The sequence below is a fragment of the Dendropsophus ebraccatus genome, chromosome 1 (genome assembly GCF_027789765.1).
Source record: "Dendropsophus ebraccatus isolate aDenEbr1 chromosome 1, aDenEbr1.pat, whole genome shotgun sequence".
Classification (NCBI taxonomy): domain Eukaryota; kingdom Metazoa; phylum Chordata; class Amphibia; order Anura; family Hylidae; genus Dendropsophus; species Dendropsophus ebraccatus.
Genome location: NC_091454.1, coordinates 54074391 through 54102298, shown reverse-complemented (window position 1 = coordinate 54102298; position 27908 = coordinate 54074391). Strand labels below are relative to the sequence as shown.

The 27908-nt window shown below is 44.6% G+C and overlaps 2 protein-coding genes across 2 annotated transcripts in view; one reads left to right on the top strand and one right to left on the bottom strand.

The window, feature by feature from the left end:
- Positions 1 to 27908, top strand: part of ACSL6 (acyl-CoA synthetase long chain family member 6) — a 265818-nt gene that overhangs the window by 4190 nt on the left and 233720 nt on the right. The window lies entirely within an intron of this gene.
- Positions 1967 to 9254, bottom strand: IRF1 (interferon regulatory factor 1). The gene is made up of 10 exons (XM_069970819.1): positions 9114 to 9254; positions 7409 to 7499; positions 7201 to 7300; positions 6230 to 6406; positions 6073 to 6122; positions 5827 to 5956; positions 5576 to 5695; positions 4731 to 4768; positions 4498 to 4621; positions 1967 to 3337 (listed from the first exon to the last, which is right to left on the bottom strand). Exons 2-10 carry the CDS (start codon positions 7493 to 7495, stop codon positions 3255 to 3257), a joined length of 909 nt encoding a protein of 302 aa, XP_069826920.1. The 5' UTR covers positions 7496 to 7499; positions 9114 to 9254; the 3' UTR covers positions 1967 to 3254.

The window sequence follows — 27908 nt, the reverse complement described above, 5'->3', positions numbered from 1 at the left end:
GAGCAGCTAGGGGTGGCAGGGAAAGGCGGAGAAGCTGGGTAACAGGGGGAGCAGCTGGGGCGACAGGGAGGGGGAGCAACTAGGGGTGGCAGGGAAAGGGGAGAAGCTGGGGAACAGGGGGAGAAGCTGGGGCGACAGGGGGAGGGGGAGCAGCTAGGGGTGGCAGGGAAAGGCGGAGAAGCTGGGTAACAGGGGGAGCAGCTGGGGCGACAGGGAGGGGGAGCAGCTAGGGGTGGCAGGGAAAGGGGGAGAAGCTGGGTAACAGGGGGAGCAGCTGGGGCGACAGGGGGAGGGGGAGCAGCTAGGGGTGGCAGGGAAAGGCGGAGAAGCTGGGTAACAGGGGGAGCAGCTGGGGCGACAGGGAGGGGGAGCAACTAGGGGTGGCAGGGAAAGGGGGAGAAGCTGGGGAACAGGGGGAGAAGCTGGGGCGACAGGGGGAGGGGGAGGCGGAGAAGCTGGGTAACGGGGAGCAGCTGGGGCGACGGAGGGAGAGCAGCTAGGGGTGGCAGGGAAAGGGGGAGAAGCTGGGTAACAGGGGGAGCAGCTGGGGCGACAGGGGGAGGGGGAGCAGCTAGGGGTGGCAGGGAAAGGGGGAGAAGCTGGGTAACAGGGGGAGCAGCTGGGGCGACAGGGGGAGGGGGAGCAGATGGGAGGGCAGCTGGGGTGGCAGGGGAGCAGCCGGGGGGGCAGAGGGACCAGCGCAGAGAGACCAGCTGGGGGGGATGCAGAGGGACCAGCGGGGGGGGGGATAGCAGAGGGACCAGCTGGAGGGGGGCAGAGGGACCAGCGGGGGGGGGGGGCGGTGGATTAGCCGGCCGGCAGGGACAAAGGCAGGCTGGGAAGGAAGGTCCCCCTATGCAGGGCCGGCGTGAGCTTCCGGCACAGACTGTCACACAGGCCGGAAGCTCACAGTGCAGCCCCGCGATGCCCAAACTTCCCTGCTCAGCAGCGTGCGTGTGACGTCATCACGCCGCTGCTGAGCAGGGAAGTTCGGGCATCGCGGGGCTGCACTGTGAGCTTCCGGCCTGTGTGACAGTCTGTGCCGGAAGCTCACGCCGGCCCTGCATAGGGGGACCTTCCTTCCCAGCCTGCCTCTGTTCCTGCCGCCCGACTGATCCCCCGGCCGACTGATCACAAGACCCACCATGCCCCCCGCCGCACCACCCGGGCGCGGATGTCAGCGGCGGGGGTAAAAAAAATAAAAAATAAAAAAAGAAATGTGTCCTGCGGGTGCCGCCCCCCGCAGGGCGCCGCCCTAGGCACCGGACCACGGGTGCCTAGTGGCAAATACGGCCCTGGATGCATCCAGAGGTGTTTGCATCACTTTCTTAAGATTTTATTTGTTATTTTTAGTTGAACCAGATTTCAAAGTAAATGACCGTATGTTTTGAGCCGCATGTCTATTTTTTCCCACGGCCGGAGTTTCATCCGCACATTTACAGCCGCATAAAAAATACAGCCGCACAGTTACATAGTGTGAACCTAGCCCCCGGCTATGACAATCTTAAACCATTTTTGTCACATATAAAATGACAAGTAAAGCAATGTTGCAATAGAGATTGTTTTAAAATTTACTACAGCAAGTAGTTCCTATTGTCCGGTGACAAAAGGTATGTCTTGTCTGATCTTGAAATCAATGTCACTTACATATTTCCCTTACTTCTTTCTGAACTACCAAAATAAGCGAAAGCTACAATAGTATAACTTCAGGATCAGACTACACAGGGTGTATATGTTGTCTGTTACCTTGGAAACACATAGATCCCGTACACACAGATAACAGGATGTTGCAAAGTCATGTCACTTTTCATTAAGTTCCATCAGAAAATAAATAAAGAATCACCCTGTGAACAGGAAGATAGGGGAAAGTACTGTTCACAGTAGCATGAAAGTATTTTGTAGTCTTTTTCGAAAGGGAGTAATCTTAGCTATATAATACCCCAGATTTAAAGTCATAAAATACTCATTCACAGTGTAAATATAAATTTATTATATCAAACACACAAACACAACAAATATTTACACACTAGGACACATACTTTCTACATTTATATACACGTTGTCTTCAGTGGTAGCCTCTCCTACTTAACATAAGGAAAGACAGGAGTATACCTACAATAAATGCCACAATGTGTTTGCATTGGAAACGTTTACAAAAAAGTGGACTAACATAGATGAATACATTCTGGAGCATTAACATTGCCATTTACATTGTCTTCAACCAGTTTAAAATAAAACTATTTCAGTAACTATATAGTATATACAGAGTAAAACAATCTTTCTTTACATAAAACAACCAAGGTTTTCATGTTCTCTACTATATGTGAAACGTCTAGGATTCACTAGATATTCTTATGCAATCCTCACATACAGTATGTTACCTGTACATGGTATTAGAAGGGACCCTAAATATAAATTTATCATGTTATTTATTTATTTTTTTTGCTAATCTCTAATTCTGAGCTTCACACAGTGGCCACACTGTCTCCTTTTCTTTAGTGGCCATATCAATGGTTTCACAGTTTCACAGGAATGTATAAGCCAGCAAGTTTATCAAACTTCGGCCTTATGCTTTTAAGTTATATTTAAAATAAATAATGATTGATCCTAACAACTTATTGTTTAGGAAGCTTTACTATGTGACCTATATCTGAAAAATGCTGTCTGGCTGTGAATGATTGTGTTGTGTAACAAAGTCCTGCCCCTAGGAATCCCCTCATGATCAGTCATAATCCTTTCTTTCATCTTCACCGGAGCCCTTTGGGATTCTGTACATTTCACAGACTTAGAGGTGGTAGCCGAGGGGATCCCTTGCTTACTACATAGTGCTGGCAGGTTGTCATTGCAGTCTGTGATGGCAGACATGAAATCAGATACATAGCAGTTTCCAACTGGCTATAAAGTGAACATTGCATTAATGAAATTGTGACATTGTAGTTGCTACTTCTGCTCACAGCATCATCTCTCTACCATGAAGACACAAAGCCAGAACAAATGTAGTGAAAAGTTCCCTGAATTCAAGTTCTCCCTGAAAATAAACACTTGCTTCATGAGTGGCTTCAATTCCCTTCCGGACATAAGTCTGTGCCCACTGGCACTCCTAGGCTTCTGGAGCCACAGTTTTAGACTTGCATTCTGCACTGGCTCATTCTGCCTGATGACAGGATGTCTATGGCTCACTTGTGAAGGCAAAACACACCTAAACATCTGGATTGCATTGCACAGTTTCTGTTAGAGCAGGATAAAGCTCGCGATCAGCAAGTAATGGCCGACGTTAATTCGTGCAAACTAAAATCAGATCTCGGCTTCATTTCTGTAGTGACCCGGACTTCGAATTCTAAGAGAAGTAGAAAAAAAAAGGTTTACACTCATGAAAGAAACATAAAAAAGAGAAATCTTTATACCACTAGTCCAATCATTTTTAAAGTAGCAGTTCACAATTTTTTTAAATCTGCCAACGCGCTCCTGTGACCCCTTTTCTCCTGTGATTGAACGCTGGAAGTCGCGCTTTCCAATGCATTCTCAAGGGAGACAGAAGAGGGGTCACAGGGGCGGGTCACATGAGCGTGCACCGGATTTGAATGGCGCCGCGGGACTGGAACGAAACTGTGCTGCGGGACACCGATCACCCGTGGTTAGCTAGCGCACAACGCGGTGGGGGGGGGTGGTATTCAGATAAAAAACTGTTTCTTTAAGGTAAATGCACATGCGGCAGATCTGTTGCAAACATTTACTTGACTCTGCAATTTATCTGGATGGTGTTTACAGACGTTCATGTGCTTGCCACCATTACAACCCCCCTGAGATCAGTGAAAAGTATATTCAGTCAAAGACATTTCTGCTGCAAATAAGCCATGTGGAGATATCCCTATAGACGCTGTCTGGTTTGGACAATTCCTGTCTTGCTGAAGGCTGCCTAAGGGACTAGTTGGTTGTAGGGGTTGACTCCAAGCATCTGACAGCAGGTAAAATGAGGCAAAAACTCTAAAAAGAGTCAAACTGCGTCCCTTCAGCTGTTGCAACTTGCAAAACTACAATTCCCATTATGCCTGGACATCCAAAGCTTTGGTTGTCCAGGCATGATGGGAATAGCAGTATGACAACGACTAGAGGGCCGCGAGTTTGACACCCCTGTCAACTTTATAACATATGGATCAACTAGGTCCTCCAGAGCAAGGCCTACTATGCACCCTGACCCCCCATATCCAAAAAATATACCATTATCCCTGTTTAACTATTTCCCTTTGACTAAGGCCCTGTTCATACCACATTTAAAAAAAAAAGGTCCCATTAAAACAGGATGCAACAGAATGCTTATTCTGTCGCATCCTGCTGCCATTGACTTATGTGTTACAAAAACAGGATCCATCTAAATTCTGTTTTTATACAGGACAGAAAAGGAACTTTCATCATTTTAGTGCCCTGTTGCATCCTTATGGTATGTTTGGCCCAACTTTCTATGCAATAATGTGTAATCGAATAAAGGGAACAACATACCTGGCGACAACTTCATGGTATCAAAAAAGGAGTAATCGTGTAAAAGAAAGTTCTGAGTTCCAGATTCATTGGTGAAATATCCTTTGCCATCTATGTGTGTCTGCTGCCAAACAGGTTCTAACATCTGTCAGAAAACAGTAACACATATATCAATGGCGGAAAACATAAAAATGAGCAAATATAAAAAAAAATTCTGACATTTGCTTAGTGCCTGCACAATAAAAGCCTCTTACCCTGTAAAGTTCTTCAGCGGTAGTTTCATCCTCCTCAGCTGCAGAAAAAAATCAACACATTAACACTTCAGACTACTGCTTTACTGCAAACAACTATTATAACATGGCCAGAACTATGTTATCAATGCTTCAAAAACCATGGCTTCCTTTTTCCAGAAATAGCACCACTCATGTCTCCAGTTTGGATACCCCTTATTTTAGGGTGCTTTTACACAGAGAGATTTATCTGACAGATATTTGAAGCCAAAGCCAGAAATGGATTAGAAAAGAGGAGAAATCTGAGGGGGAGATTTATCAAACTGGTGTAAAGTATAATTGGCTTAGTTGCCCCTAGCAACCAATCAGATTCTACTTTTCATTTTTCAAAGATTCCGTGAGGAATAAAAAGTGGAATCTGATTGGTTGCTAGGGACAACTAAGACAATTCTACTTTACACCAGTTTGATAAATCTCCCCCTCAGTCTTTCCTTTATGACCTGTTCTCTGTTTACAGTATGTTCCTGGCTTTGGCTTCAAAAATCAGTCAGATCTCTGCATGTAAAGGAACCCTAAAACTCTGATGTAAATAAGGTTTAACGTGAAGGGTGAAGATTTAGTATAAGTCTGGTTTCAGACAAGTGTACTACACTCACATTTTTGCTCCCATATTATCCTGCTAACTCAAACAGCAGATCTAATGACCTGAGCTGAAGGCATCATAGGGGTCCATGATAATCACTTTTAAGGTCAGGCCAGGACTTTGAGCAGTAATACACTCGTCTGAAACCAGCCTCATTACGTGTTTCTTCAAATGTTAGAGTTGTATCACAAACAAAAAAAAGAACAATGTTAGGATTATGACTTACCATCAGAGGACAGGGGTGACACCTGTAGAGGGTACATATCATTTGTGCTGTCTGGCAAGGGCACATCGATTGGATCTTTCCATTCAGGTATACTGCTTGTAACTTCGCATTCATTCATGGCTGCAAGAAACACCCACATAAAAATGATATTACATCCTAAAAATATGTAAATTTGTCATTCCCATGTTCTTGAATAGCAAATGCTGCTGGTATGTCTCTACGAAAGAAAAAAAAAGTCATTGTGAAGATACCTATGATTTCCGCGCTTGCGATGTCGATTTCCTGTGATGAATATAAATTTGCTGTGTAGCTGTTGTGGTCGTCTGGGAGTTGACAGTTCTTCACAGCTTCTTCCACCTCATCTGCAGATGTGCTCTCAGTCTGCAAAACAATAAGTATGTCTCATTTATCCACAAGTTTGTTTTTTTTTTATACCCAAATATCATGCAAATATATTTAGCTGCAAGCTATCTCTCAGCGTACGGTAGAGCACGTACCTTTTTCTTTAGTCTGTTCTTGGAATCTTTTGAGGATTTGGATTTGCGTTCTGTAAAGAAAAGACAAAGCTTAACTTACTACAATCATACAGAGGGCATGATAAACTTACACAGGAACAACATGCACACTGTCACAATTTCTGTCTCTCCATGTTACCTTTTTTATCTGGCTTTATCTGAATGGGCAGCATCTTGTAGACTCTAACCGCACTTGAGCCTTTATGTATACTTTTATTCTTCACTTCTTCAATATCAGGTAGAGAATTCATTGCACAGCGGAAGTTTGCTTTCCAGGTCTTTGGATCAGGCTCCTTCTCACCAACTTTAAACTTTCCTGTAGGAATACAGAACCGAAACTTTAGGAAGCTAAACACAGACTTTGATAGCAGTTATAATGTAGATCTACTATTACTTATATATTGAGATGTTAACAGGCATGCCTACTGCATTCAACAGTCTATGTATTTCTATGACAGCATGGCAAACATAGCTCAGAGATCTCCAAACTAAGCATTTAAAAGAGTCATGGGGCCTAAATGCCATGATAGGCTGCTTTCATACTTTCCCAGACAGACCATATTCAGTGGACATACACTTTAAGGTATAGTTACACCAGTCCAAATGCTAGCCTTAAAGGGATTATTCCAAGATCCAATGATGTTCTCTACCTACACGATAGGGGATATCTAGCTGACTGGTCCAACCAATGCAACCTCCACCTATCCCAAGATTGGAGGCCAATACATCCAAGGGAAGATCAAACTGGTGTTAAGTAGAATTGTCTTAGTTGCCCCTAGCAACCAATCAGATTCCACCTTTTATTTTTCAAAGAATCTGTAAGGAATGAAAAGTAGAATCTGATTGGTTGCTAGGGGCAACTAAGACAATTCTACTTTACACCAGTTTGATAAATCTCCCCCTTAGTCTTATAGAAAAGTCATCTGATTGTATGTTACAAAGTCAATAAATTCTGAATGGACTATTTCCCAGTTTCAATAATTTTAAACTTGACCTCTGTTTTAGTGTCTCAATCAATCATCCAATCAAATAAAAAAAGTTATAAGGATAAATACTGCAATAGAGCAATGTACGTCTGTAATCCCTGGTAAACATACACTTTGAACATACCAGTATGCATAGCCCAACTGCGGAATAGACAGGCGTCCGTTTCAATATCCCAGCCGTGACGTGCAGCATGCTTCCAGGGGATCTGGAACGTTCCCTCATTCTGCAGGAATCAGAAATCAGACTAAGTTGGTTGTAGAAGTAGATCACACTCAATCATATTGTAAGAGAAGTATACAAAACCACATGAAGTCCCAAATAAATACGCTACCTCGTTTATCCATGAAAGACCAGGGATTTTCTTGGATGCTATCTGCTGTTCCAGCCAAGGTCTCATCCTTAAACGTGTCACTGGCATTTTTCTGCGGAAAGACAAATATGACAAAGGTCAGAGCTACACAGAGCTGTCATTCCAATACATTGCACATGTAATACTAAAGGTTTCCACCTAACACTGCTATTAACGTCACTCCCACCCGCTGCATATAGTGTGTGCAACAGACAGGCAAGGAGTTTCATGACTGAATAGGCTCATTTAGAAGTAATGGAAGCACTGCAGACATTTCTGCAACCAATGCACCATGTGTGAACACAGCCTAAAGCAGGGATGGGGAATCTTCAGCCCTTCAGCTGTTGCAAAACTACAATTCCAATTATGCCTGGGCAGCAAAAGCTTTAGCTTCCCAGGCATGATGGGAATTGTAGTTTTGCAACATCTGGAGGGCTGAAGGTTCCCCATCCCTGGCCTAAAGCATACTAAAGCAACTAAAATTTAAACTTTTTATGAATTTTTTTTTCTAGTAGATGACTAAATGCATTAATATGCTTATGACTCTCATCGACTGAATGCAATGAACTGGCTTTACATTAGGAAACAGGGTCACACATACACACTGTTCATATGGTGGTAATGTGAGTGACTGTAGCCTGGCCATGGCAGCCAGCTCTACTTTTCCTAGAGCTCTATGCAATCCCCAGCACTGTAATCTGATACCACTACAACTAAAGCCAGACCTGCCAGTTGTTACACTGGAAGTCAGATAAATCAGCTCCGCCTCATTTCTGTTTCCTTAAAGGGCACGAACTTGTGACAGAGACTTTTTTGCCGCCAAGTCGAGTTCAGCCGAAAAGCACCTAATAAATCCTTAACATCTCTTTCTAACTTGCTATTAGTTCAGACATGAAATACAGTATGTTTGATGAGTAAGCCGCCCCCAACCATAGCAAGTACATTACCATAGTATATATTTATTACGGCATGATGGGAGTTATAGTTTTGCAACAAAGTAAAAACCACAGGATGAAGAATTCTAAGTGCATAAAATATAATAATGCATCTCTATTGTATGTGTGTAATATTTCTATTCTTTTTTCTGCAAACTTGTATAAATGTTGCTGCACCAGTCCACATGTAAGCATTGTGCAAACCTTGCAGACACCACTAGATCGCCTGTAACATCTGCTTTCTTCTAATCTACATGTTCTGCTGTAATAGGCATTTTCTTATACTTAGTACTGTATCCAGCCTCTCAATATAACTGTGCACTGTGGGCTTTAGCAAGAGCACCAGCGCCATCTGCTGGCAGCTGCCTCACATTACCGCTCCCCGCCCACTTTATAACAATTTGCTTTGTTTTTTTGACAGTGAACTTCCTTGTGCAGCGTATTGTATGGAGCTGCTGCCTGCACAATAGTGTATGCAATGCAATGTAATGTACAGAAGAGCTACAGCCTGCAGGTCTAATAGGTCTGATACAAGTAGATAGTAAAGCATTTACAGCCCTGACTATCCAGAACCGGCACAGCTCAGAGGGAAGCGTGTGTTATATGAATGAGAACTTGCCGAGCAGACACAAGGCATAATACAATGCTATACAGACAACACCATAATATTTCTATAGGTAATAATATATTATTCCATGGCTGCACCCTGCAGTCCTAATGGCTATAGGAGTATCTAGAAGTCAGTGCATTACCTGATGAGAGTGATCCTCCGTGCACAGAAATGTAATAAAGAAGGCTGAGCCCGGGCAAAGGAGAGATCCTGCAAGTCCCTTGTAAGACCAAGTACTTAGAAGAGTCACTGAACAACTCTGTATAGATACCGCTGCGGAATCCCCAGGTATATTGCTGAGTGGCCCCGCCCCGAGAATGTAGGGCGCCCCTATTGGCCGCCGGAGATGTCACAGCGCGGCATCATTTCTGGGAAATCAGGCTGTTTAGAAACTGAGCGAGGACGGGGAAGTCCCTGAGTCTGTAACCCCGCCCCGACCACAGCGCACGAGGCACGGTAAACAGAGCTCGTTACAGGAGGAGTGCAGTGCTCCTGGGTGCCCACTATGAGGCGCCCACTCCGGCAAAGAGCAACTCGCCTGCAATACACTGGCAATCAATGACATTTTATTTTTCTTCTACTTTATTTTTATTCTGTTTTAATGTTGTTTTTTCCCCATGTCATAGATAAGCTGGCAGTACAGACTTGCCTTTTTGCAGCATACTGTTAATATACTAGGGTGTTGATCACTATGGTGTGACGTCCACATTGTATATTAACCCTTTAAGGACAGGGCCAATTTTCGTTTCTGCATTTTAGTTTTTTCCTCCTTGTGTTTAGAAGGCCATAGCACTTGCATTTTTCCACCTAGAAACCCATATGAGCCCTTATTTTTTGCGTCACTAATTGTACTTTGCAATGACAGGCTGAATTTTTGCATAAAGTACACTGTGAAACCAGAAAAAAATTCAAAGTGTGGTGATATTGAAAAAAAAACACATTTCTTTTATTTGGGGGGAATGTGTTTTTACGCCATTCACCCTGGGGTAAAACTGACTTGTTGTGCATGTTCCTCAAGTCGTTACGATTAAAACGATATATAACATGTATAACTTATATTGTATCTGATGGGCTGTAAAAAATTCAAACCATTGTTAACAAATATATGTTCCTTAAAATCGCTCCATTCCCAGGCTTATAGCGCTTTTATCCTTTGGTCTATGGGGCTGTATGAGGTGTCATTTTTTGCGCCATGATGTTTACTTTCTATCGGTACCTTGATTGCGCATATACGACTTTTTGATCGCTTTTTATTACATTTTTTCTGGATTTGATGCAACCAAAAATGCACAATTTTGCACTTTGGGATTTTTTTGCGCTGACGCCGTTTAACGTGCGAGATCAGGAATGTGATTAATTAATAGTTTGGGCGATTACGCACGCGGCGATACCAATCATGTTTGTTTATTTATTTATTTATTTATTTACTTTTATTTAAAACCTGGGAAAAGGGGGGTGATTCAAACTTTTATTAGGGGAGGGGGCTTTTTACTAATAACAATACTTTTTTTTTTTTTTACACATATACTAGAAGCCCTGCAGCCGGTAATCGGAGGCAGCTGTTAACTTTGATAGCTGCCTCCGATTACCTGATTAGCGGACACGGCGATCACACCGTGCCTGCTAATAGCCGCGATCCCGGGCTACACGCGGCACCCGAGATCGCGGCGGTTCAGAGAGGGGTCGGGTACGTCATATGTCCTTAAGAGGTTAAAGTAGAAATTTTTTATTAAAGTATTGTATTCCCCCCAAAAGTTATACAGATCCCCAATATACACTTATTACAGGAGATTCTTATAAGTGCTTTTTTCCCTGCACTTACAAATGCATCAAGGCTTCACTTCCTGGATAACATGGTGATGTCACGACCGGACTCCCAGAGCTGTGCGGGCTGTGGCTGCTGGAGAGCCCCCCCATTTATACGCAGCAAATACGCAACAAACACGCAACAAATACGCAGCAGATTAGATCTAAATAACTGGACACAGCATCAAATCTGCACCACCAAATCTGCTTCAAATCTGCAGCGTTTTTGCTGCGTATCTGCTGTGTATACGGTGTGTGGGTTTGTACCCTTAAAGCAAATCTACAACTTCAAATCTGCTGCGGTTCCTGTATGTGTGAACGCACCCTGGAGAACTGCCGAGAAAAAGCATTGTAAAAAGGCGCATTCGGTTTTCATCTTTTTAGATTGAGCTTGATAAACTGCAGCTGGAAAAGCATGGTTTTGTAACAGTCTTTCTTTATTATATTATTTATTATTACCACCTGACAGCCTGGTAATACTGATCACATTGCAGCCCAGACTAATAGTTTAGTTTCTGATTAGGTAAAACAAAAAAACTCACCAAAAAACCTTGCCTCAGCCCGCTGATCAGTGACTGAGGAGCTATTCTGTGGATAGCTCATCCATCAGTTTTGCAGCATGTGGAAGACATTTGCTCAAATTGTATCCACTACACTGCTACTTTACATTACAGTGGGTTAGTTGCTGCGAAGTCCATTATACCAAGACCAGTATTCCCAATCATACAAGGGACAATAATACCATCATTAGACCACATCTATTACCACCATATTACTAAATAAAACCCTATAGCATACAAGGACCAATGTCCGCCAATATACCATATATTGATACATACCAGTTTTGCACAGGTTCTGCAGACCGTACAAATGGTGACAGAGCACTTATATCCATGACTCACAGGTGACACCTTTTCTTATCTGAGTCATTCACATTTCTTTTTCTTTTTTATCTGGCCTGGGCCATGACTCTGCCTAAGAAAACATTTTAGGTTCCTTGCTCCAGCACATATAGTATTAGGTACCTTCTGTGCCCCTGAATAGTAGTTAAGTTCCCTGTATGCCCCAATATAGCATTTGCCCCCCCTGTGCCCCTATATAGTAGTTAAGTTCCCTGTATGCCCCAATATAGCATTTGGTCCCCCTGTGCCCCCATATAGTAGTTAGGTCCCCTCCATGTCCCAATATAGTAGTTGGTTTCCTTCTGTGCTCCCATATAGTAGTAAGGCCCTCTCTCTCTATGCTTTCTTATAGTAGTTGGGACCCTTATGTGACAACATATAGTAGTTAGTTTCCTATGTGTCTGTTCTGTTTGTCCCACTCAGTGCATCCATATAAAATTTAGACCTCTCTGTGCAGGTAGGCCCTCCACTAGGTAGTATCGCCCATGTAGCTATCCCCCTGTATCTATGGTATCCATCATATAGACATCCCCCTGTAGTCATTCTGGTAGTTAGCCCAATCTTAGGTAGCATCCCCAATGTAGGTAATCCCCCTGTAGGTAAGCTTGGGGTTATTTACACTAGAAAAAAGACGTCTTAGGGGCGATCTGATCACAATGTACAAATATATGAATGGAAAGTACAGAGATCTTTGTAGTGATCTTTTTACTCCTAGGTCTGTAACCATGACAAGGGGGCATCCTCTACATCTAGAGGAAAGAAGATTTCATCATCAGCATTGATGCAGATTCTTTACTGTACGAGCGGTAAGACTGTGGAACTCTCTGCCACATGATGTTGTTATGGCTGATTCATTAAATAAGTTCAAGGTAGGCCTGAAAAATATAATAATACAAGTTATGGGCATTAGATTTCCGGTGATACGTTGATCCAGAGATTATTCTGGTTGCCATTGGAGTCGGGGGGAGTTTTCTCCCTGTGGTGGGGCAATTGTCGTCTGCCTCGTGGGGGTTTTTGCCTTCCCCTCGATCAATACAGAAGGGTTTCCCTAGGTTGAACCTGATGGACTCTTGTCTTCTTTCAACCTTATTTACTATGTTACTATGTAATTCCCGGCAGGATTTAGTGTAGACACTCCTCTCTGATATATAAAGTCCATATATATATATAGGTCTCCTCTTCCTCCTCATTCTGCAAGTATGCAGGACACTGGCCTCTTGTAACTGCAGCACAGGCATAGGGGGACTGCCTTTGAGGTCATTCATGTATGCCCACAACCTGTGCAACACGCGGTACTGCCCCCCGGTGCCCCTTCGTGGAGGAAACATCTTTGCACCTCTTTTGGCAGTGTCCGTTTGCTCAGGGCCTGTTGGACGCCCTGGAACTTGAACTCAGTGATAGTGTGCCCAGGAAGTCCGCCTCTACATAAATCTCCGTAGCGCCGGAGCTGCGGGGGCATTTTTACGTCCGGCGTAAAAAACGCCGGACTTAATAAATGCCTCCCTTTGTGTCTTCTTAGTGGTCCGCAGTTCACGGACCACTTCATTCTAGACAGTGACCTCTGCCACAATTGTGGGTCCAAACTAGGACCTCTCCTTTTTTGCGGCACGGATCACTGCTTTTTCATGGGTCCGCAAAAAATGTGGATGTGTGAAATCAATGTGTTCTAATTTTGTCCGTAAATGCGGATCCGCCATTACGGACAAATTTTGCGGGCGTGTGAATGAAGCCTAAGAATGCTACAAGCAAGCACTAAACAAAAGAATAGCTGCACATCCCATAAAAATGTCAATCTTTAATGAACAAAGATGATTCCACAACAAATCACAATGTAAATACCACATTGTGGGGAATGTATTGATAACAATGATTGATGACGATGTCGCTAGATTTTAAGCAACCAAGAGGTTTGTAAAATTTTTTCAATAAATTCACATGGATGGTATATAATTCTAGAGAACACCCTAGCTGCACATGCATGTTACTTTAAAGTGTCACTGTTTTGCGGGGATTGTGGTTGCTGACCGGCACAGTGATGTTTTTTGGTTAGGGACTCATGTGTATCAGAAGACCTGCACGTGGTACATGAGGCAATATGGTTTGGCCAAATTATATACTAACTTCTGATGTTGGTTTTAAATGTAGCTAAATAAGCTTTCGTGTCAGCCATGGGTACGATGTGCAGCCATTTCTATCTTTTTGGCTTGTGCATATTTTATGTATTCTATCCCTTTTTTCATTGTGGCTAGCACTCGTGCTTTGTAAGACCCATGTGATCCAAATTAGCAGGAAGCACCTGTGTACATAAGGGGAGGATCTCCTAGTATTCTCCCATTCTACCTGCAGAGGAATGGAGAGAGGCAAGAGCTTGTTCACACTTGTGTTGCTTGGCATCCACTTTTTCCGCCGGTGGCGCCTGCGGGGTTCGGGGGGGCCCTTTAGGGTCTGGTCCTGTGACAATGGGGTTTTGGGGCCATTCCGTGGCCCCCCCTTCTCTGCTTGCGCACGTTTTGCGGGGATTGTGGTTGCTGACCGTCACAGTGATGTTTTTTGGTTAGGGACTCATGTGTATCAGAAGACCTGCACATGGTACATGAGGCAATATGGTTTGGCCAAATTATATACTAACTTCTGATGTTGGTTTTAAATGTAGCTAAATAAGCTTTCGTGTCAGCCATGGGTACGATGTGCAGCCATTTCTGTCTTTTTGGCTTGTGCATATTTTATGTATTCTGTCCCTTTTTTCATTGTGGCTAGCACTCGTGCTTTGTAAGACCCATGTGATCCAAATTAGCAGGAAGCACCTGTGTACATAAGGGGAGGATCTCCTAGTATTCTCCCATTCTACCTGCAGAGGAATGGAGAGAGGTAAGAGCTTGTTCACACTTGTGCTGCTTGGCGTCCACTTTTTCCGCCGGTGGCGCCTGCGGGGTCTGGGGGGCCTTTTAGGGTCTGGTCCTGTGACAATGGGGTTGCAGGGCCATTCCGTGGCCCCCCTTCTCTGCTTGCACACGTTTTGCGGGGATTGTGGTTGCTGACCAGCACAGTGATGTTTTTTGGTTAGGGACTCATGTGTATCAGAAGACCTGCACGTGGTACATGAGGCAATATGGTTTGGCCAAATTATATACTAACTTCTGATGTTGGTTTTAAATGTAGCTAAATAAGCTTTCGTGTCAGCCATGGGTACGATGTGCAGCCATTTCTGTCTTTTTGGCTTGTGCATACTAAATAAAAGAATAGCTGCACATCCCATAAAAATGTCAATCTTTAATGAACAAAGATGATTCCACAACAAATCACAATGTAAATACCACATTGTGGGGAATGTATTGATAACAATGATTGATGACGATGTCGCTAGATTTTAAGCAACCAAGAGGCTTGTAAAAATGTTTCAATAAATTCACATGGATGGTATATAATTCTAGAGAACACCCTAGCTGCACATGCATGTTAGTTTAAAGTGTCACTGTCCTTTGTATAAACTTTTGACATGTCAAAAGTTTTTAGAAACGACAGTTACACATTTTTAAGGAAGACCAGAAGCAGGTAAGTACATGAATGTGCTGATATGTACCTGTAATGGCAGAACTGCTGATTCTGGCGCTGATCTTCTAATTCTTTATGCTGCAATTAAACATTCAAATTAGCACTATGCAAATATTAATATATGGAGAAGTAGTCACGTCTCTGCTCTTACCAGTTCGCACGCATGCGCAGTAACAGCAGCCCAGTACTTGGGGATGCTACTGTGCAAATGTAAGATCTGGTGAAATCAGAGAGCAACCCATTAGCCCAGACTGATTTGGCCATAACCACCAATCATAGTTCAGTTTTCACTTTACCAGGGCAATTTGACAAATAAAAGCAGAGCTGTGATTGGCTGCTGTGGGAAAATCCCATTTTTGTCTCAGACAAATTTATACATAAATCTGAGGTGGAGTGTAAAAAGATTCGGCTGTTAGCGGAAATAAGGATATGGAATGTTGAATTTCAGCATACCTGAGTTGTCTTCATTGAATTAACTGAATACCTGATTTAGAACAATCAGTGGAGATGTTTATGGCGTTGGGGGTCAGGGTTTCATTTTAAAAGTTATCATGTAGCCAGCAGAGAGGTGGTGCCTTCACTTATGTTGTTTCATTGTCTCTGATTGCGAGACTCAGTTCTGCAATGAAGTACTGTATGTGCTCAGTGGCGGAACTACCGCCATAGCAACCGTAGCGGTTGCTATGGGGCCCGCCGCATCAGGGGGCCCGGTGCCCGATTCTGAAATGGATTGGGCCCCCTGACCAGACACTTGCAGCAACCGGCCGCTGAGCGGGCCTCCCGGGTGCTGCAAATGCCCAGCTGCAATGTGCCCAGCGTCCCCCGTCCGGAGGCCCCTCCCCGTCAGCGTCCCCTGCGTACGTCCGGCATCCCCTGCGTCCCCCTGTCCAGTATAACATGCAGCCCCCGCCCCCATCCAGCATACCTTGCGGCCCCGCCCCCGTACGGTACCTCCTGCGTCCCCCGACCGGCGGTCCAGTGCCCTCTGTGGCTCCCGTCCTGCGACCCCACCCTAATCCAGCGGCCCCAGCCCCCCCCACCACCACATAGCGGCCCCAGCCCCCCTCCAACATATTGTGTCCCCAGCAGCCCCAGGCCCCCCCCCCCTCACATAGTGTGTCCCCAGCAGCCCCAGCCCCCCCACCACCACATAGTATGTCCCCAGCAGACCCAGCCCGCCCCCCTCCCACGGTTTGTCCCCAGGAGCACCCACCCTCCATACAGTGTCCCCAAAGTCCCCCTCCCCCGCAGTGTCCCAGGGACAACTCCCCCCCCCCCCCCCCCCAGTGTCCCAGCATCACCCCCACCCTTCCCCACAGTGTCCCAGGGCCAACTCCCCCCCCCCCCATTGTCCTGGAGCCAATCCCCACCCCCGCAGTGTCCCAGAGTCAATCCCCCCCAGCCTGTATCACCCCCCCCAAACTCAGACCATCATCCCCCCAGAGCAGAGAGAAGAGGAAGGCGGGCAGAGCAGACACACAGGACCAGAGGACGAAACAGGAACCAGGACAGGTGAGATTACCCCCAGAAAATTACAACCCCCACTATGTCCTGCTAACAGTGCATGGTGGGAGTTGTAACTTTGCAGTCTGTGGACATTCAAGTTGCAGAACTACAACCCCCATCATGCCCTATTGGCAGTTCATAGCAGGGGATATACAGGACGACATCTCCTAGCATGGTGTGTGGTAATATACAGGACTACATCCCCCAGCATGCTGTGTGTGATAATATACAGGACTACATTTCCCAGCATGTTGTGTGATAATATACAGGACTACATCTCCCAGCATGGTGTGTGATAATATACAGGACTACATCTCCCAGCATGGTGTGTGATAATATACAGGACTACATCCCCAGCATGGTGTGTGGTAATATACAGGACTACATCTCCCAGCATGGTGTGTGTGTGGTAATATGCAGGACTACATCTCCCAGCATGGTGTGTGGTAATATACAGGACTACATCTCCCAGCATAGTGTGTGGTAATATGCAGGACTACATCTCCCAGCATGCTGTGTGTGATAATATACAGGACTACATATCCTAGCATGGTGTGTGGTAATATGCAGGACTACATCTCCCAGCATGGTGTGTGTGTGGTAATATGCAGGACTACATCTCCCAGCATGGTGTGTGGGAATATACAGGACTACATCTCCCAGCATGGTGTGTGGTAATATACAGGACTACATCTCCCAGCATGCTGTGTGGTAATATACAGGACTACATCCCCCAGCATGGTGTGTGGGAATATACAGGACTACATCTCCCAGCATGGTGTGTGGTAATATACAGGACTACATCTCCCAGCATGGTGTGTGATAATATACAGGACTACATCCCCAGCATGGTGTGTGGTAATATACAGGACTACATCTCCCAGCATGGTGTGTGTGTGGTAATATGCAGGACTACATCTCCCAGCATGGTGTGTGGTAATATACAGGACTACATCTCCCAGCATAGTGTGTGGTAATATGCAGGACTACATCTCCCAGCATGCTGTGTGTGATAATATACAGGACTACATATCCTAGCATGGTGTGTGGTAATATGCAGGACTACATCTCCCAGCATGGTGTGTGTGTGGTAATATGCAGGACTACATCTCCCAGCATGGTGTGTGGGAATATACAGGACTACATCTCCCAGCATGGTGTGTGGTAATATACAGGACTACATCTCCCAGCATGCTGTGTGGTAATATACAGGACTACATCCCCCAGCATGGTGTGTGGGAATATACAGGACTACATCTCCCAGCATGGTGTGTGGTAATATACAGGACTACATCTCCCAGCATGGTGTGGGGTAATATACAGGACTACATCTCCCAGCATGGTGTGGGGTAATATACAGGACTACATCTCCCAGCATGGTGTGTGGTAATATACAGGACTACATCTCCCAGCATGGTGTGTGTGGTAATATACAGGACTACATCTCCCAGCATGGTGTGTGTGTGGTAATATACAGGACTACATCTCCCAGCATGGTGTGTGTGTGGTAATATACAGGACTACATCTCCCAGCATGGTGTGTGTGTGGTAATATACAGGACTACATCTCCCAGCATGGTGTGTGGTAATATACAGGACTACATCCCCCAGCATGGTGTGTGGGAATATACAGGACTACATCTCCCAGCATGGTGTGTGGGAATATACAGGACTACATCTCCCAGCATGGTGTGTGGTAATATACAGGACTACATCTCCCAGCATGCTGTGTGGTAATATACAGGACTACATCTCCCAGCATGGTGTGTGGGAATATACAGGACTACATCTCCCAGCATGGTGTGTGGTAATATACAGGACTACATCTCCCAGCATGGTGCGTGTGTGGTAATATACAGGACTACATCTCCCAGCATGCTGTGTGGTAATATACAGGACTACATCCCCCAGCATGGTGTGTGGGAATATACAGGACTACATCTCCCAGCATGCTGTGTGGTAATATACAGGACTACATCCCCCAGCATGGTGTGTGGGAATATACAGGACTACATCTCCCAGCATGGTGTGTGGGAATATACAGGACTACATCTCCCAGCATGGTGTGTGGTAATATACAGGACTACATCTCCCAGCATGGTGCGTGTGTGGTAATATACAGGACTACATCTTCCAGCATGCTGTGTGGTAATATACAGGACTACATCTCCCAGCACGGTGTGTGGTAATATACAGGACTACATCTCCCAGCATGGTGTGTGTGTGGTAATATACAGGACTACATCTCCCAGCATGGTGTGTGGTAATATACAGGACTACATCCCCCAGCATGGTGTGTGGGAATATACAGGACTACATCTCACAGCATGGTGTGTGGGAATATACAGGACTACATCTCCCAGCATAGTGTGGGGTAATATACAGGACTACATCTCCCAGCATAGTGCGTGGGAATATACAGGACTACATCTCCCAGCATGGTGCATGGTAATATACAGGACTACATCCCCCAGCATGGTGTGTGGGAATATACAGGACTACATCTCTCAGCATGGTGTGTGGTAATATGCAGGACTACATCTCCCAGCATGGTGTGTGGTAATATACAGGACTACATCTCCCAGCATGGTGTGTGTGTGGTAATATACAGGACTACATCTCTCAGCATGGTGTGTGGTAATATGCAGGACTACATCTCCCAGCATGGTGCATGGTAATATACAGGACTACATCCCCCAGCATGGTGTGTGGGAATATACAGGACTACATCTCTCAGCATGGTGTGTGGTAATATGCAGGACTACATCTCCCAGCATGGTGTGTGGTAATATACAGGACTACATCTCCCAGCATGGTGTGTGTGTGGTAATATACAGGACTACATCTCTCAGCATGGTGTGTGGTAATATGCAGGACTACATCTCCCAGCATGGTGCATGGTAATATACAGGACTACATCCCCCAGCATGGTGTGTGGGAATATACAGGACTACATCTCCCAGCATGGTGTGTGGTAATATGCAGGAATACATCCCCCAGCATGGTGTGTGGGATAATATGTAGGACTACATCACATAATAGGAGTTGTAGTTCTGCAACAGATAAGATGATGACAGGGTACACAAGGGGGAGATGGTGGCACAGTACACTAGCGGCCATATGGGTACATGTAGGGCTCACAACACGTTGCCGGAGGCAGCTTTGTACCTCCAGCCATAAGAGCGTCCACACATACAGTAATTATCTTGCCCGACGCAGCGTTTCTTCGTTCTTACAGCTGGGTGGGCCAGGTGAGGATGTTGGGCAAGGGGGGGCCCCATTCAGTTTTTTGCTATGGGGCCCCATGAATCCTAGTTACGCCCCTGTATGTGCTGCAGTGCACAAAGCATGGGGGGGGCCATCAATCAAGTTCTACAGAAAATAATAGTTGCAGAGAAATCTTAAAAAAAAAACATACATAAATGATTGCTGATGCTTTAAAGAGAACCAATCAGCACAAATTTACTGATTAAGCTCCTAGCAATGCTGCCTGGATTTTGACAGCAGGTCTCCTTCCATATCTGGTGTTCCTGGGCCTCTTTGCCTGTCAATCACCCCTGCAGACCGCAGGAACAGGCAAAGAGCTGTGACTGGTAGTAGCCTGGACACCACCCAGATGACTAGTCACCGGGATATAAAGCTACCAAGGAAGGAACACCAGATATGGTAGAAGACCTGCTTACAACATCTATACAGCGTTGCTGGAAGCTTAATCAGCACATATGTGTCGATCGGTTCCCTTTAATCTGAGGGTTTAACAATTTTTTTTGGTAGTTTTTCTTTAATTTATGATATAAAACTTCCTCTTGTGGTAAATGTTAGAAACTACTGAAAGCTCTATTAGAGGAGAGTTATTGTACGTGGTCATGTGGCTATAATACATTGGAGGTGTTCCTAACCAGAATATCCCATGATTCTACGGATCTAAACCTAATGCATTATAGGGTTCTATGGTCATCTATGTTCTGTTCTCCTGAACAGTGGTTATCTGGATTGCTGAAGTGTCAACTAGGAATAAAGATAGAGGGAAGTGATACCCAAAGGGTTACAATAGAGGAAGAGCAACTAGCAGATAAAATAGAAGTGTGGTTTACTGGCCCAGTTATGTTCTTGATTATAGATGTCGAGATGTAAAGAGTGATGGGAACTGTGTGGGTCATGTTAAACAATGAGGAACTGGGTCAGCTTTATAAGGCTGGATTCACATATGCAATTATTGGTGCAGGTTTTTTTTATCCAAAAAAAAGTAAGGAAAAGAATAAATTAAAGATTGCTATGTCTTCTGCCTTACAACCTCATGTTTGGCTCTGAACATTGCATGTGTGAATCCAGCCTGACAAACAACCAGTTACCAGTTACCCGTTACCAGTCTTTGTTATCTTTGTGCTGGATGTGAACAGTAAGTAAACAATTCAGCAAAGTGGATTCAGGTGAACGGAATTTCTAAAAAAATAAATAAAAATCTGCATTCTGCGTCAATCATTGACAATATTTTGCAAATGTCATCTATTTCTGGATCAGCTTCAATCCAGAGGACAGGTCATCAGTCTTTACAGGCTAAATAACCCATTTGAATAGATGGCCATTTGCTGCAGGGAAAATGGAGTAGCTACAGTACATATGGCTTCTTCCAGTGAGCAAAGCTGAGCTCTCTTCAATGTTTACTAGTCTTGCTCTTGCACCGCCATACTTATAGCTGTCAAATACTTATTGCCATACTAATATCTGTAGCTGCAGTGCAAGAAACTAGTGCTTTGTCCCATTCAAGTGAATTGGGCAATGCTGCAATCAATGCTGCACTGCTTCTACTACAAGAAGAGCACAAGTAGACATTAAGACAGCTGATCGGCATGGTTGGACCTGCTCCAGTCTGATATTGATATCTTACCTTGAGGATAGGCCATCAGTTTTCACAGGCTGGATAGCCTCTTTAACACTTGGCTTTATTAAGTCTGCCAGAATGAGAAATCTCTTACTAGATGCTCCCAGATGGCAGACTTTCCAAGCATCCCAGATTTAGCCACACGGTCCTGGATAGCCTCTGTCTTATTTTCCTAAAATGCCCTTCCTCTCGTCTGCTACAGTCTGCACTAAAATGGTATTCCAGGCTTTCTGTACCTCTGTCAATCATATGCACACATTTATCACACTTGTTTTCACACTGCATTTTAGTTGCATTTTTAGGCTATGTTCACACTACGTAAGAGACCGGCCGGTCTCTGGCCGGATCATCTCGGCCAGTACTTAAGTACCGGCCGAATGATCTTTCCGGCCGCAGAGCTCTAATGCGGGCGCATCAGCGTGCACCCGCATCAGAGCTTCCCATACCACACATTGAAGCAAGCGGCCGGAGCCGCTCGCGTCACTGTGTGAACTGACAGGGCTTTCTGCGGCCGGAATTCACTGAATTCTGGCTGCAGAAAACTGACATGTCAGTTATTTGCGGCCCCGTAGGGGATCCCGGCCGGAGCGTATACGATGTGTATACGATCCGTCCGGGATCAAATTGAAAGTAAGGACTTGTTCCACCCCGCAAAAACTACGGCCGTTGTTGCCATCGGCAGCAACGGCCGTAGTTTTACGTAGTGTGAACATAGCCTTAACAAGCATTTTTATGGTGATTGGTAAACTGAGTGACAGACATGGAGAAAATGTATGTTCAAAACACAACAGTAGCGCACTTTTAAATCTTTTTGTAAATACATTGATTTAGCAAACTTGTCTCCTTCTCCTGATATGCTGCTCTTACCCTCCCTTTGTTGACAGCCTGTTTTCTAGAAAAACAAAAAGATCCACAGGGATCATACGAAGTGCAGGACAATCATAAAAGTTTATAATTCGATTCTTTATTCAAACAATTACATTTAAAATATACAACAATAAATAATGAGTGAAAGCAATAAAAAACAGGGAAAATGAAACTGAACCAAATACATAAATTGGTGAGGGGACATACAAATATATTTTTATGAAATCATATATTGCACTTGCATATCAATTAATCAGGATTGCAATGACCGTGGCAATGCAGGCAGCCTCCAATAAGCAATAAATATTGTACATATAGGTAAATAGCAACAAAAGATGGGTTTGTAAACCGACAGAGTCCTATTTGAAGCTATAGTTACTCAATAAGGTAAATACACTGGTGAAAATCACCAACAAATCAAGTAATATAAGATCTAGGAGGAAGCATGCATTGCAACAGGTCCCACTCACCCACTCACCCTACGCACGTTTCGCGTGGCTCGCTTTGTCAAGGGATATGAGTAGTGGGAGAAAACCTCATCCTTTTATCCTGGGTGTAACTAATCAGAGCGCCTCTGATTAGTTACACCCAGGATAAAAGGATGAGGTTTTCTCCCACTACTCATATCCCTTGACAAAGCGAGCCACGCGAAACGTGCGTAGGGTGAGTGGGTGAGTGGGACCTGTTGCAATGCATGCTTCCTCCTAGATCTTATATTACTTGATTTGTTGGTGATTTTCACCAGTGTATTTACCTTATTGAGTAACTATAGCTTCAAATAGGACTCTGTCGGTTTACAAACCCATCTTTTGTTGCTATTTACCTATATGTACAATATTTATTGCTTATTGGAGGCTGCCTGCATTGCCACGGTCATTGCAATCCTGATTAATTGATATGCAAGTGCAATATATGATTTCATAAAAATATATTTGTATGTCCCCTCACCAATTTATGTATTTGGTTCAGTTTCATTTTCCCTGTTTTTTATTGCTTTCACTCATTATTTATTGTTGTATATTTTAAATGTAATTGTTTGAATAAAGAATCGAATTATAAACTTTTATGATTGTCCTGCACTTCGTATGATCCCTGTGGATCTTTTTGTTTTTCTTTATATTTCTTCGTGCGTTTTTGGACTATATTATTTGGGCATTTATGTTTAGCCTGTTTTCTAGGTTACATACAGACCACCTCTCTACTCTAAAAGCAGTGGTCTGGTTCATGTATATATAGCTATAATCTAGATATATATATTGTACACTATATATACACTATGGGGGACATTTATGAAGTTTATCATTGGGCGTACACCAGCGAGAAGGCGCAGATTAGCCCCTTCTCCCTGGCGTACGCCTGCCATATACCACGCTTGCTTGATGGGCGGGCGGGGGGGCTCCAGGGGGGCACAGCAAGGCGGGGGAAAGGCGTAAGTCATGATCCAAATCTACACCTGCTGGAAGCAGGTGTAGATTCAGTAAGCCGCGTGCAGGGTCGGAAGTCCGGATGGCCGTATTCACTAAGAGGCGTGGGGAAAGGGGGGATGGAGCCTGATTAAAGACCGACCTAAAAGTACACCGGTCTTGATGAATCCCCCCCATATCCTTATACATCTACATTATGGCTATATATGCACAAGCCAGACCACTGTCTTTAAGGCAGAGTGGTGTTCGGTAACCTAGACAATGAGTTGTCAACAATGGGAATGAAAGAGCAGCAAATCAGGAGAAGGAGGAAAGTTTGCTAAATAAATGTATTTGCAAAGAAATGTTACTTTAGTAGTATAACTATATTAGTTGAGGTGAGACTACCCCTTTAATGATACTTTTTACGTAGCTGTAGTGCTAACACCAGCATGCATCCTGACCAGCATACATCCCAGTGCTGAGCAGCATGCAGCCTGAGTGCCTATACCTGTTAGAATGTTTCAGTTTCCTATAAATGAGACTGACTTGCTATAAAGCACAGTCTATTTTTATTCTTAGCTGACAAATACTGCAGGAATGTCTTCAGCTACATCTCACCCCATTGCTTGTGCAATGTTATGAAAGCCACTTCTAAAGCCCACAACAGAGTTTAGAGTAAACTATGCATTTTAAAAGCTCATCAACAATATTTTTTAATATTGACCCCTGAGGATGGATCTCTAAACCAGTGTATTTACTTAGGTATATTATGTGCACAGAGATTGTACAGGTGATTGTGACTACTTAACAGTGCCAACCGTATGTTCCCATAAGCAGACACATTATAGTACAGTGGTGCCTTGGATTACAAGCATAATTCGTTCCGGTACCGCGCTTGTAATCCAAATCAACTGTTAAACCAAAGCAAATTTTCCCATAAGAAATCATAGAAATGCAGAAAATTGGTTCCACGCCCCAAAAATAAGGATTTATTATTCTGAATAACATGTAAAACAAATGAAACAAACATTCAGAAACAGCAGAATAAGGTACTGTACAGTAATGGAGAGGATGAGAAACACAAGGGCGAACAGAGACTGCAGGGAGCATGAAGGAAAGAGCAGGGTATATGTGGGCACATACATGCCGCACTCTCTGTCTGGGAAGAGAGGGAAAAGCAGATGTGTAGTCAACCGACTACAGGACCGAGGATCAAATCCACACCAGAATACCCCTTTCTAGATGACTCCACCCCCACACCAGATGGTGGAGTCATCTAGAAAGGGGTATTCTGGTGTGGATTTGATCCTCGGTCCTGTAGTCGGTTGACTACACATCTGCATTTACTTCTCCCACCGTCGGTGGTGATGTCCCCCAGTACAGCTGCGGAGTACACCCTTTCATGCTGCATTTAGAGTTGTGCCTAATTTTCGCACAACCTACCCAGGTGAGTGGATCCCTGTCAGATCTCCTTTCCATCCACCTGGCCACCTTTTATTACACGAGGAAGCGCCCCCTGTCTCCCTTCTTTTCATGGGAAGAGAGGGGTCACAGCTATGAAGAGATTACCTCCACAGTCCTGTCCCCTGATGCAAGCCCCAGCCTGAAGTGGATCTGCTATGATTTGGAAGGTGAGGGAGACTTCCTGGGTCAGAGTACAGGGCTGTAGACCCCGTTATGCAGACCATGCCCCTTCTCCACTTACCCTCCCACCCAGCGTAGGGAGCTCTTAAACCAAAGCTATGCTCCTTAACCAAGTCACAATTTTGAAAAACTGTGAGCTCTTAAACCAAAACGCTCTTAAACCAAGTTACTCTTAAAACAAGGTACCACTGTATTTCCTACTTAGCTCACTCTATTCAGATTAAGGCATCAATAATCATTTATTTATGTTATTTTAGATTTCTCTACAACAATACCAGGCATAAACAATGAACGATTTTGTCTCGGCAGTGACACCCTGCTTAGCCAATCACTGAATGAAAAACGGGACAACGCACTGACTGGCTGAGCGGGCTGTCACTCCAGAGACAAGTTCATCTCAGAAGTGGTGTCGGCTGCAGTCAGCGGGGGCCCAGAGATGCTGCAGGAAGACATAGGGAATGTGGAGAGGTAAACATGTTGTATAATAGGGCAGCCACATATAAATAAAATATTTTAATGCTGGATAACCCCAGCAAGTACCTTTTTGTGCTGATTCCTTTGCTTGAGGAAGGGAAGATTTTATCCCTATATCTATAACTGCTATTACTGTATGGCATATATTCTGATGCAGCCCTGGCACATAAACCAGCCCCACCACCAATAAACAAATTAAAAAAAAATCAAAAAAGAGAAAAATGGCAGTGCAGTGTGTGTGGCTGCTCAACACTCTCCAAAATATGTAAAATACACAAAGAAAAGGGAAAAAAAGATGTGCTACAGGAAGAAGTGGCCTCCTGTGGCCAGAGGCATAATAGTGAGGCCCAAAGAGTGACTGACAGAGCAGAGTTAGGCATCATTCACATGTCTGAAAAATACAGACACATTTGAAACCAGTCAGTTTCTTTGTGCCTATTAACACATCTGCAATTTTTGCGGATCCTTGTATAAGCATCCATACCGCAACAAAAAATAGGACATATCATAGCGGGGATCTGCAATTGCGACACAGGTCACTGTCTAGTAAGTAGTGGTCCATGAATTGTGAATTCACGGACCACTATGGAGGCACAAAGTGCTTTCCGTAATTGCAGATATGTGAATGTAGCCTTAGAGGTTTCCAAGTAGATAGCAAGAAAGCTTCAGGGAAATACCTCCATGCCAATGGGTTAGAGACAGATGGGCTTTGATAAGAAGGCAGTTAGGAAATTGTAAAAGGCTGCACTACATTAAGGGGATACATTTACAGCCTACAAAACAGGTGGGTTTTCTCATCAGCATTGTTATTTAGAAAAAGTATTTGCTGAGATGACATGCTGGATACAGTCACTGAATGTTGCTATGATATCCGATGCTATTGTCTATGAGGATTACCCTTACAAGAAAGGAGCCACGTGTATCCCAAGGCTGTACTGTACTCTGAGGAAGCACTAACTCTGTGACAGTGAAAGAGGGGCTGAGAGTGGACTGGAAGTTGTGGTGGACTGGCACTGACTGGAGCGTGTGAAAGGTGCCACCACATGTGGCTAGGGGCAGATGAGGACTGGCAGAGAAAGACTGTGAGTGCTCTGCCTCGGCATCACAACCATAAGCTCTTTTACCTCTTAAATGCTGTAACCATCAAACCCGTTGCCTTTGAGTAGTAAAGCTATTTTGAGTTTGAGCAAATTGCTGTAAACTGTCTAGGTTCTTGCTATGCCTTTTACAGGGTGATCACCGCCAAACCCCTCAGCTACCACCTTGCTTGTCACCTTCAAAATGCTTGGAACAGTGCCATGCCAAAATATTCCTGTAATAATACTTTGACATGGTTTTCCACTACATGACCGCCTAAAGTGTCACAGTGTTTTCTGATCTATGTAATTACCCTTTGTCCTGGTTCTAGAATCTCATAATGAAAGGTGCTTGCTCAAGAGATTTACTATGCATTTATAGAATTTTAACCTAAATAAAAAAAATACTAAAATCTAATACAGTGGTACCTCGGTTTAAGAGTAACTTAGATTGAGAGCGTTTGGCAAGAAGCTCACAGTTTTTGTGACTTGTTTTAAGAGCATTGCTTTGGTTTAAGCAGGGTCGATTCTGGGGTTTCGCCCGCCTCAGGCAAACCTCAGGCGGCCGGCCCGAGTGATGGCCGGCAACCCCCCCCCCCCCCCCCCCGCCGCCGCCGCAGCCATCCACCAGGGCCGATTCTGGGGTTTCGCCCGCCTGAGGCAAACCTCAGGCAGCCGCCCCGAGTGATGGGGCGGTCCCGCGCGACCCGATCACCCCAGCGCGTCCCCCACCGACCCCGGGCACTCATCACAGCCTGGAGGTCCGTGACAGCTGCAGAGTGACATCGCGGGACCTGACGGGATGTGGAGAGCGCGGGCGAC